Source organism: Notechis scutatus, chromosome 5 (genome assembly GCF_049901735.1).
Source record: "Notechis scutatus isolate UNSWTSFEM ecotype Mainland chromosome 5, rNotScu1.2, whole genome shotgun sequence".
Classification (NCBI taxonomy): domain Eukaryota; kingdom Metazoa; phylum Chordata; class Lepidosauria; order Squamata; family Elapidae; genus Notechis; species Notechis scutatus.
In genome coordinates this window covers 55,809,762-55,821,080 of record NC_142013.1, presented here as the reverse complement: position 1 = coordinate 55,821,080, position 11,319 = coordinate 55,809,762, and the positions used below count along the sequence as shown (strand labels likewise).

At 36.2% G+C, this 11,319-nt stretch overlaps 1 protein-coding gene across 6 annotated transcripts in view; it reads right to left on the bottom strand.

The window, feature by feature from the left end:
* Nucleotides 1-11,319, bottom strand: part of PKNOX1 (PBX/knotted 1 homeobox 1) — a 31,476-nt gene continuing 20,157 nt past the window's right edge. For 3 of the 6 annotated variants that reach the window (XM_026674013.2, XM_026674014.2, XM_087966791.1), the window contains 7 exons: nucleotides 11,152-11,229; nucleotides 8,305-8,404; nucleotides 7,574-7,671; nucleotides 6,760-6,888; nucleotides 5,031-5,107; nucleotides 3,937-4,109; nucleotides 1-1,801 (listed from right to left, as the gene is read on the bottom strand). In XM_026674013.2, the coding sequence (XP_026529798.1) occupies nucleotides 1,590-1,801; nucleotides 3,937-4,109; nucleotides 5,031-5,107; nucleotides 6,760-6,888; nucleotides 7,574-7,671; nucleotides 8,305-8,404; nucleotides 11,152-11,229 (867 nt within the window). In that variant the 3' untranslated portion in view covers nucleotides 1-1,589. The remainder of the gene's footprint in view (nucleotides 1,802-3,936; nucleotides 4,110-5,030; nucleotides 5,108-6,759; nucleotides 6,889-7,573; nucleotides 7,672-8,304; nucleotides 8,405-11,151; nucleotides 11,230-11,319) is intronic. The other 3 variants (XM_026674015.2, XM_087966794.1, XM_087966793.1) reach the window with 1 other exon arrangement.

Genomic DNA, 11,319 nt, shown 5'->3' with positions numbered 1-11,319 from the left:
GGATGTCACATAGGCATGTTTATTCAATTTGGACAATTTTCATAACTTTTCAAATAGTAGTACTAAACACTTTTTCCTCATGCTTAATACAATCATCCATCCAATTCTTAGAGAATTTATAAAAATATTTTTCATCCAAGAATCCTGATAAAGGTAAAAATAAGTGTTTTATAGCAAACAATGGACAGACACACTGGTTAAGAGTACACCTTATAGCATCTCTTGTACCTTTAAATGTATTCTTGAACTGAGATAAGAGAATACCAGTTCAGGTAAGAGACTCCCATTTACAATCAACACATGAAGAATAATTAATAATCCTTCCACTCTTTAGATTATGCTCTAATGTCAACTAGCAGCCAGTTATCTTTGAATATAGCATGACTGTTAGCAGTTGGAAGCCTTCTCGTACATGTGAAGAATTTCTTGAAAACATGTATTGTCAAACTCCATTTTGTAGACCATCATACCACACTTGTGGAGATTAGTTTTTCAGTGATATCACCACTATTACTAAGACAGCATAGGGGTGCTGAATTCTACACTGGAATGTACCACCAGAAGAGAGCTACAATTATGGCTTCTTCTGGCTCCTCTATTTCTTTTATTACCATTCTATCCTCACCTTATTTGTTGAAAAGAAAGGAAAGGAAAGAAAAAAGAAAGGAAAAAAAGAAAAGAAAAGAAAAAGAGCCACTGGGCAAATGGATAAAAAAGGGAGAAAATTTGATGACAAAAAAGCTGTGGTAGCCATATCAACAGCAAATTTTAAAGGTACAATGAGATCTACAGTTGTCCACCTAACTCCTCCTGAAGAATTAAGTTTATAGTAAATGTCATGCATTCTTTAGGAATCACACATTTTCACTTTTTTTTTCTTTTCTTTTTGTATTATATTGCCCACTTTAGACAGGCAGTTTAGTTTCTTTTTTTTTTTAAGGTGCAGAAGCATCTTTCAAATCTACATGGCTAACTTCATAAACAAATCCCATACATTTAGTTTGACATGCTTTACATTTACATTGTTAAACCACCTTTGTTAAAATGACAGAACTGAAACTGGTTACTTTCAATGAGATAAAAAGTACTTTCAGTTCTCCCATAGCAGTGCAATTTTATATGTTTGAAAATTGTAGATCTTAACAGTATGATGCTATAGAACAGTAAAGAACTGAGTAACATAGTAATTGTCTGGCTTGAGTAAGTTTAAATCCATGCTAATGTAAAACTCACATTCCAGGCAGCCACCATTTTACCCCATGTCTGCAACCCCATTATACACATTTTTTCAGCTTGACTCAGCTTTTTGTGTGTGTGTGAATGATAACTTTAGAAAAACAAATGGGATGATTATTTAACTTACTAGATTTTCAAAATTAAAACCAAAAAACAACACATTTGAAAGAAGTTGCTGCACCTGCAAAGACACTCTTTAAGCTTACTATGAAATACAAAAAAGTGCACTCTTCTATATCTACATATAAAACATATTAGAAACAAAACTTGTGTAAAATGTTTGCTGTGCAAACTATAAAAAGTCAGTCAGACCATTGTCTTTCCTAATATTTTAGGTAAGGTCCTCTTGCTTCCTACTGCAGAGAATCACTGTTATCCAAGACCAGCCCACTGATATTTGTAGTTGAGAGGTCTGTTCCATCATCTTCAGTGCTGTCTACAGATTCATCCTCACTTTGCCCTGCCATCATGACTTGCTGAACAGCCAAAGTGGTACCATCAGATGAAAGCGATTGGAGACTGTCTACATTCATGTTGACGGGAGCTGTAATTGTTACAACAGCTCCTAAAAATGGAGGTCCAATTGGAAAAAACAATTAGATATTTTTAAAAATGTACAACTCATTACTGAAATATGCATTGCATCTTATTTTCTAAAATAAACTAAAAAAGTTTTTAGATTGCATGCTGTAAATTTAACAATTGGAAATGAATTACAATTGCACGTACCATAGTCCATTATTTTCCTCAGTAAGCCACTTTAATGACATTGTGTTCATTTTGTTTTAATCTAGTTTGGACTAAATAAGAATTCTGAATTTTGGAAATGTTAAGGCACTACCACCTTAAACTAGCATTACAAGATTTGCAACATCTGGAGCAAATATTTACATACTAAATGGACATCAATAGTTAAACTAATATATGAAAGCTGTGACATATGGAGTTTTTACTTGTGGAGAAGCCCCATTAAATACCAAATACTGATATTTAGCTTCAATCCACTGCTATAAATCTACTAGTCTGATCATGGAAGGAAAAAAAGTTCCACTTTAGCAGATATTAATCATTTCTATTTTCTATGCAGTCCATGAAAATGTATTTAGTAAATTAAACTTATACTACCGTGTTTCTCACATAATAAGGCCGGGCCTTATTTTTTTTTTGAGCCCCGAAAAAAGGCTAGGCCGTCTTTTCGGGGGGTGACTTAATTCCCCCCCTTGCATCCTCGCCAACAGCCGCTCCTAATGGGTGATCATGGTGAAGCGCAGAGAGCTTCCTACTCCCACCTTTGCTGCAGACACCTTTGGCACCCGCCGCTGTTGCTTTCCTTTCTGCCCATTCCGCCACCACGTTTGGAGCTGGCGCTTCCGTGTTTGGAGTGCCGCCGCCATTTGGAGCTCCAAACGCGGAAGTGGCAGCTCCAAACATGACGGCGGGCGATCTTTTTATTTTGGTCCGCGCGAAGTTCAGAGCGAGCAAGAGAGGGAGACTGTAATGCCTCCATCTGAGATGGCAACCTCACTAGTGGATCACAACGTGGCTGGAAGCCCGAATCGGCGGGATACGATGACAATCTTTTTGGAGCGAGAGGAAAGGGAGAGAAGAGTTGCGAGGCGTAATTTGCAGGAGGAAGTGGGTGTACCCCATGGCAGGGAGCCCAAGGAAGAAGGGCTGGTAGGCAATGGAGAGCGTCCCGTAGCTCCAGAAGCAGCCTAGAGACGCGCCCGGGAAGAGGCGCAGATGCTGCCTTGTAGTCCCCAAACCAACTCCAAACGCGAACGTGTTCCAAACGCGAAGCCGGTCGCTAAAGAGCCAGAAAGCAGCAAGGGCGCCAGGTGGAAAGGACAGGGTCACGATCACACGGAGATGCCCAGAGAGCGGAGCGCACATAACTAAAGGCGGCGCACGCAGTTGGTTTGGGGACTACAAGGCAGCATCTGCGCCTCTTCCCGGGCGCGTCTCTAGGCTGCTTCCGGAGCTACGGGACACTCTCCGTTGCCTACCGGCCCTTCTTCCTTGGGCTCCCTGCCGTGGGGTACACCCACTTCCTCATCGTATCCCGCCGATTCGGGCTTCCAGCCACGTTGTGATCCACTAGTGAGGTTGCCATCTCGGATGGAGGCATCGCAGTCTCCCTCTCTTGCTCGCTCTGAACTTCGCACGGACCAAAATAAAAAGATCGCCCGCCGTCATGTTTGGAGCTGCCACTTCCGCGTTTGGAGCTCCAAATGGCGGCGGCACTCCAAACACGGAAGCGCCAGCTCCAAACGTGGTGGCGGAATGGGCAGAAGGGAAAGCAACAGCGGCGGGTGCCAAAGGTATCTGCAGCAAAGGTGTTTGGTGGGAGTAGGGAGCTCCCGCGCCGCCATGATCGCCCGTTAGGAGCGGCTGGTGGTGAGGAATTCCTGCCCGCCGGGCGCTCCTAACGGCAAGTCTCCCGCCCTTCCCCCTTATTTTGCATATTTTAAGATAGGCCTAAATTTGGGTGGAGGGGCTTAATTTGATTTTATGCCCCCAAAACATGCTGGGCCTTCCTATTGGTGGAGGCCGTATTGTTGGAGAAACACGGTAATTCATTATTTCCAGTAGGTTTTATACAGAGAAATTGAATAAATTTACGAAGTGTCTCATCAATCAGCAAAGTAAAAAATAAAGCAGTTTTTAAAAGTTACTTAACGAAGTAAAGCATCTGCTTACCATCTGACATAGTAAGTTCATTTGATTGATGCTGAGCTACTCCTGATGCAATGGAGTCTGGCCAGAATCTCTGAACTGGTCGGTTTTGGGCTGTTTTCTTCTTTGTTTTTGGTGTTTCAGAACAGCTGGAATCCAACATTGGCTGGAGAATTCTCCTTCTAGCATTGATAAACCTAAACAAGGGTAAAATGTAAACTTCCAAAATAACTATAGAACTCTATGAGCAAATTATCATGTTCCTTTCTGTGGCTATGCTTTGCAGATTCCTCCCCACCCTTAGAGGAGCCTTCTCCTGCAAAAGTAGCCAAAGGGCATCCAGATTGGTCAGTTTGGGCAATGTGTTAAATCCTCCCAGTTGCCTGGGAATTCTCTCATCATGTACCAAAGATCTTTCAAACTGGGTTTCAGCAAACAATCTGAGAAAGGCCACAATCACCCACACTTCTGGTCAGTATCACAATGTATGTTGAAGCTAACCAGACCTGAGCATGTGTTCTAAAGGACCTGGATGGTTTGGGCCTGCTTTTTTTTCAGACTATTTCAGAAAATAAATGTGCAGTTTAGAAATGATAAAGGGACACGGTGGCTTTGCGTTAAGGTGCTGGGCTTGTCAATCAGAAGTCTGGTGATTCGAGACTCAAGCAATGTGTGACAGGGTTAGCTCCCATTCTTGCCTCAGCTCTTGCCCACCTAGCAGTTCAAAAGCATGCAAATGCGAATAGATAAATAGGTACCACTTCAGTGGGAAAGAAACAGCATTCTGTGCACTTTGGCATATAGTCATGCTAGGCACATGACCACGGAAGCATCTTCAGACAATGCTGTCTCCCTTGACTAAGAAATGAAGATCAGCATCGCCCCCTAGGCCAGATACGACTGGATAGGGGAAACCTTTACCTTTATAGAAATTATGGTGATGAATTGAGACCTAGCTTAAAATTCAAGTTTCCATTTCATCACAAGTGATTTTGTTAGCTCAACCTACTTCAGAGAGTTCCAGGGGGTAAAATATGATGAGATCTACAATGTACATTACTTTGAGTTTCCCAGAAGGAAGATGAAATAGAACTATAAAATAATTCTGTTCAACTTACCAGTTGTTAACTTGTAGTAAGGTAAGATTTGTTTGTGCTGCTATCTGTTTTTTCTCATCTTCTGTTGGATATGGATGCTACAGAAAGAAATATTTTCATTATTCTTTTTGAATTAAATTTATTTTTAAATAAATTGCATTAATAATCAAAACAATGTCTTAGTTTTTATTACAACTACTCATATCCAATTTTTATAACCATCTGTCCAAAGAAGTTTATAAATAATATAGCAATTACAACTAAGAATACGATACACATTATTTAAAGCAAATATTCTCAGAGATTCATCTAGAGGGGAGGGGTTGCCAGCAAAGGGGGCTCTGTGGTGGGAGTCACCTTTTTTACTCTTTTTTTTCAGACATATTTCCCATAAGGCAATCAGTGGCAAAAAGTTTCAGGTTTCCCTTACAGTATTAAAAAAATAAAAATAAAAAGAGATTTCATATTCCACAAGCCTTGATAGTGCAATAGAATTATTATTTGTTACAGTTGCATATGTGTATGTTGCTCTGTTTAAAACAGATATATCCAATCCATTCTGTTCAAACAGACATTTTCAAGTCTACTGTTATAAAAATGGCTAGTATGCCAAGTACGTAAAAGTAAAAAGTTGAGGATATACTTATTTTTTTTCTACTGTGCTGAAAAAGTTGGAAGTTAACATCTCAACTTACTAGAGAGACAGTAGAATTCTGTTTCCATAATACATTTGATGGCATATATCATTTGATTACGGATATAATAAAAGTTGTACAATGCTGTTTCCTTTAATTAAAACCAACAGCACTATATAGTACCCATGGATTAAATGTTATAATTATATAGACAGAGCATGTATGTAAAATAAAAAAAACTTGTGGCAACATTTATATGTTTACATAAAGATTATATTTATATATATAATCTTTCAGTTAATGAATATAAAGATTATATTTATATATATAATCTTTCAGTTAATGAATACACTGATTATGACTATATAAATCACAGGATAAATGTGTGATCCTAAACTAACAACACATGGGGCTCCTTTTGAGTATGGAGTACATTTAGTAAAGTAAATCACACAACAATCTTGCTTTTGCATATAGCTAAACTTTTATACAGTGAATTTCTCCCAAACCCTGAGGAAGTATTTAGACTGACAGAAATTTAAATATAGCTCTCAAAAGACTACTGATTGAAGGAGCACATGACTTTTAAAAAATCCTTATACAAATGAAATAAAACCAGAAAATCACAAGTTTACATAAGAGCACTTACTGAATGTCTGATTCATCTTTAACAAATCAATTTAGCTTTTTTTCAAGTGGAGCAATAAAATAGACTGTAAAAAAATTCATTTAGGAATAAAGTGTTGTCCTTCATGAAATTGGTACAGGAGAAAATAGCCAAGAAAACAAAGAAATGGATCGTTGAATAAATCAATATAGAATTCTCACTCAAAGTACAAATGATCAAGCTTAAAATATTGATCAGTGTGTGAAATCCTAGAGGATGGTCAGAGAAAAGACGGATGGAGTCAATTACGCAGCAATGTGTGCACCATTGGAAGATCTGAAGGAGCAAGCTGGGGACACGTCCTCCTGGAGAAAATGTGTCTGTATGGTCATGAAGTCTGAGCCCAACTTGATGGCACGTATCCAATTAATCAATAAAATAGCTAAAATTATGATCAGTAAGAAAGTTTTTTTTAAACGTGTTCCCAATCACTGAGATAAATTCTTACCCCTATATGCTGGAAAAGCCAAGATCTCATCACGTTTGTAGCATGTTTTGGAAGAACACCTCTTTTATTCTTTGATGATCCATCATCTTGATGCAAGATGCTTAAATCTTGGTTTAATTGTAACTGGAGCTACACAATAGCAGAACTTTATTAAAACACCATAAACATCATAAAAAATCTTAATATTTCACAAGAATAATTAAAAACACAACTTTTGTATTAAAAGTAAAAGGAGTGCAACACATGCCTTATTTCAGATTGTATGCAAAAACTATATATGTCAGTGGTGAGTTCTTAACAGAACATGTGGAAAACATGGAAATTAAGAGAAAGAGTGCTCATTAGATGTTTTCTATGCACAGGGAATTTTATTTTATGGGAACATTCCAGCAAAGTATTCACAAACTGCATATTAAAATGGATGAATATGGATTCTCTATAACTCTGAGTAGTATTTATGCCTTTTACATTTATGAGGGAAAATCGGGGACACTGTAATAGGTGGAATAACATATTCAGTCGGGGCAAAGATGTTGCCCCTCCGATGTATGAGTATTCAAATTCTCTGTTTGTGCCCTCTGAGACCTCTTTGACTTATGAATACTGAAAATTAAATGCAGTTCCTGCCACTCATTTTATGGATGGTATATAGGAAGATGTTTTTTTTACTTTCCCCTCCACATTTGACATATGAAAAAATATGTAAATTTGTTATAAAGACAACCTGTATTGTCAATGCATGTTTTCCACATTTTATTAAAATCCTGGTTTCATCTCCTATTTTAAAACACTCTATGAAATGAGTAGAACAAACCTGTGAATTCTGGATCCTAATGGTTCCAGGTGACAGTGCTTGTGTTACTACTTGTCCTTGAGGTGTGACCACTGTTACTGGCTGATATACTGTGCCACCTAAAAAAGTGCAGCAATCAAGAAAATAAGAAAACAAGAGATAACTGGTTAATTGATGCTTAGTTATTATTAAATACAGTATGTAGCTGTGGTTAAAACATAAAACTATTTTTAAAATGCAAAAGTGAATATTTTTTTATTCCATTGAAAGCTTTACTTTTATGGAAGGAGAAATTCAGTTAAGAGTGAAAGTCAAGATAGCAGTCTCAATAGTGCAACTGAAGCCCTGCTCCTTTGCATATGAGTGTGATGTCAGTGCATAAAAAAGAGCTTTAACAGTTTTATCAAAACCAGCATTTTTACTTCTTTAATCTCAGCTGTGCATGTGACTAAGAATGCTTTGATTATATTGGATATTATTAGGTAATTTAGTTATTGTGTTGTGAATATTTTTAATTACTCCAATTTATTTGTTTTGCCTTTTCTTTGAATAAAGCTATTGTTTAAAATGCCGTTTCATTCACCTCAAGATAAATAGTACATATTAAAAATAACTTTTATATTTTTCTCTTTAGAAACTATTAAAAAACCAGAAGCACACAAACACATATATCCACACATTTAGATAGAAGCAAATACTTATATCCACACAGTTAGTTAAAATGCAACATTTGAATGTTTAGTGTTTCTCACCTGCAACTGTTGCCATAGTTACATTTCCCTGCTGCAGTGCTGATGCAGGTACCACAATCCCCTGGGGACTTAGTGTACCTGTAATGGCACTTTGAATTGGCTAGAAACAATAACAACAAAATTACATAGCTTTATATTTATGAATGTTCCCATGCTTTCAGTTACATTATTTCAAATCAGAGAGAGATTTGAAAAAAATAATAATAATGTTGACAAGTATGATTTAAAAAATGTTATGAAAACAATTTCAATGAAAAAAATAAATAAGCAAAAAATTATAGTTTGACAATATGTATATGTTAACTTTCTTCCCAATATTAAACTCAAATTTAGCTTTCTTCCCAATATTAAACATTCATAGAATAGTTTAAACAGTCATAAGAATGTGGAATTATAATTAAACCACACCATAATTCCTATACCACTCAACACTATTCCTAACATAGTGAAAGCTTGAACTTGTACATCAACTTGCTGGAGATAATGGTATGAATATTTGGAAATGGCTATTGGTTCTTTACTTAGATTTTTTTTAAAAAAGGAAGAATAAATAAATTGTACAGATTTTCAATCTTAAAGATCTCCTGAGCACCTTAAACCTGAGCAGCAAAGATGATTTTTTAAAATTTTTTCAAAAAGTTCAGATTTAAAATATTTACCTAAATTAGTAAATCATCAAAGGAAATACAAATTAATATATGAAATACAAGAATGCAATTTAATAAGTTGACATGAGGTTGATGTAAAATGTTCAATGAAATTCAATGAAAAAATATTAATTTTCTAAAAACATATATTTATATTTTAGACTATTCATAATTAATTTTTATTCTATAAGTGATAAACATATACTTCCAGTGGGTTTCTAGGAGAGTTCTTACAGTAATGAAGATGAATACAATAAACTATTTAAAGGATTTATTTTTTCATAGTACTTATATTATTCCAATCTCAAACATGTATGGGCAATATACAATATCCTCACCTCCATCCCCCAAAATAAAATAAGAATGAATAACTAAATCCAAATCAATATTAAAAACAAATCACCAAAAAGCAAGGATCAAACCAAGATAGTTGGCGTCAGTCATGCAGCTGAGGTCAAAAAATGTTGAAATAAAACATTTTAAATTTGCTTATGAAATTTCAGGAAAGTGGGAGATGTTTGGACCTCAGGGGAAAATGTATCCCCAAAGGTAGGGGCTCTTTCAGAGAAGACCTGTAATAACCACAAGAATGGTGAGAACTTTCAGGTCAGCTCTTGAGGACCAGACTGAATGGACAGAATCAGTTTTGAAAAGTAGTGTCCAATATATCCTGGTACTGCACTGTTAATTTACGTTTAACACCAGCATTTTGGATTGGCCCTGACAGTCTACCCATAAACAATATAGTGACTTTAGTAGAGATATAAAATAGTGGGAAGATTAGAGCAGAATGTCCATTAAATCCAAATGAGATTTTATGCATGTGTTGTTGACCTATGCATAAATGGGCAGAAACATTATCATGCAGATTTATTTTCTGTGGTATTTTATTTCCAATAAACTCTGCTCCAAAAAATGAAGAATTTACTTTGGCAGACCTCATTCTGAAATGTAAATACAGGTAGTCCTTGACACAAAACCACAACTGAGCCTAAACTTTATGTTATTAAGTGAGTTCTTTTGCTTCATTTTACTACCTTTCTTGCCACAGTTGTTAAGTGAATCACTGCAGTTTTTAAATTAGTAACCTGGTTGTTAAGTGAATCTGGTTTCCCCATAGACTTTGCTTGTCAGGTTGCAAAAGGTAATCACAGACCTTGGGATTCAGCAACAGTCATAAATATGAACCAGTTGCCAAGCATCTGAATTTTGATCACATGATCATGAGGATGCTGCAAAGATTGCAATTATGAAAAATGATCATGTCACATTTTTCAGTGCCATTGTAACTCTGAATGGTCACCAAATGAATTGCTGTAAGTTGAGGACTGTACTGATGCTCATGTTTCTTAGGTTTAAACAAAAATAGTAAATTACATAACTGGGGGGAAAATCACATATTTTTCATTATTATTAAAATTCAATTGCCAATTGGGACACATTTTTCAATAATAAAACTATTAGGTAGCAAAATAAAGGTCCATAGGTCAATGATGGACATTTATAATCCATATTGTTTCGGGTTAGCTTTTCATGCCTTTAGTTAATGCAGTGGTGATTGAATTTATGATCGCCAGTGCCTTGTTGCCACCTTAATATACTTTGGATGGCTAAGACAGATTTTTTTTAAAAATTTTTTTTACTGGATTTACAGAGGAAGTTCAGAATTTTGGTTGTTGTTCAATTATGTGAAGCCATAAAGTTTAAATATTAGAGTTTCTCATTGTTTGTCATCTTAACAGGGCAGAAAATAATGCAATTAATTTTAATAACTGTGGTAAGTGGTACTTGGATGTGCAAAAAGGGTGTAACAGTCTGCTTCCAGGCTGACTTAGTCTAATATTTGCAGCACATTTTCTTACATTCCTTTCCCAACATAAGACAGCCAGGAAGGGAGGCTTTTTATGACTAAAACATGAGATGAGTGATTCATGCTCATTTACATTTTTCAACTAGTCTCTTATGCACATGGTTTCTTGTGCTTAGATTCAGCTACTGAACCTAAAGAACTTTATGCTTTGAAGTCTTGTGTACATGATGGAGAGCTATCAAGAACTTTCTTCCTGCACTGAGAACTCCCCTATTATGGATAGGGCCATTATTTGCAATGAGATGAACAAAGCCAACCCAAAACTTAGGCCAAGGAAACAGTGTCAAAGAAGTGTAATGATAATTGTGTCAATTTTGCTCTACTGCTCACATTTTCTGGTGACTCTTTCCATGAAGACAGTTGCTCCAGCAAATCCAAGCTATCATTATCATGTTTAAAGTTGCTGGACTGCAGACAAAGAGTTGACAAATTATAGTCATTCTTTAAGAATTACAATTTCATGTACCGGATTACTAAGAACTGCACAAGGGAAACCTG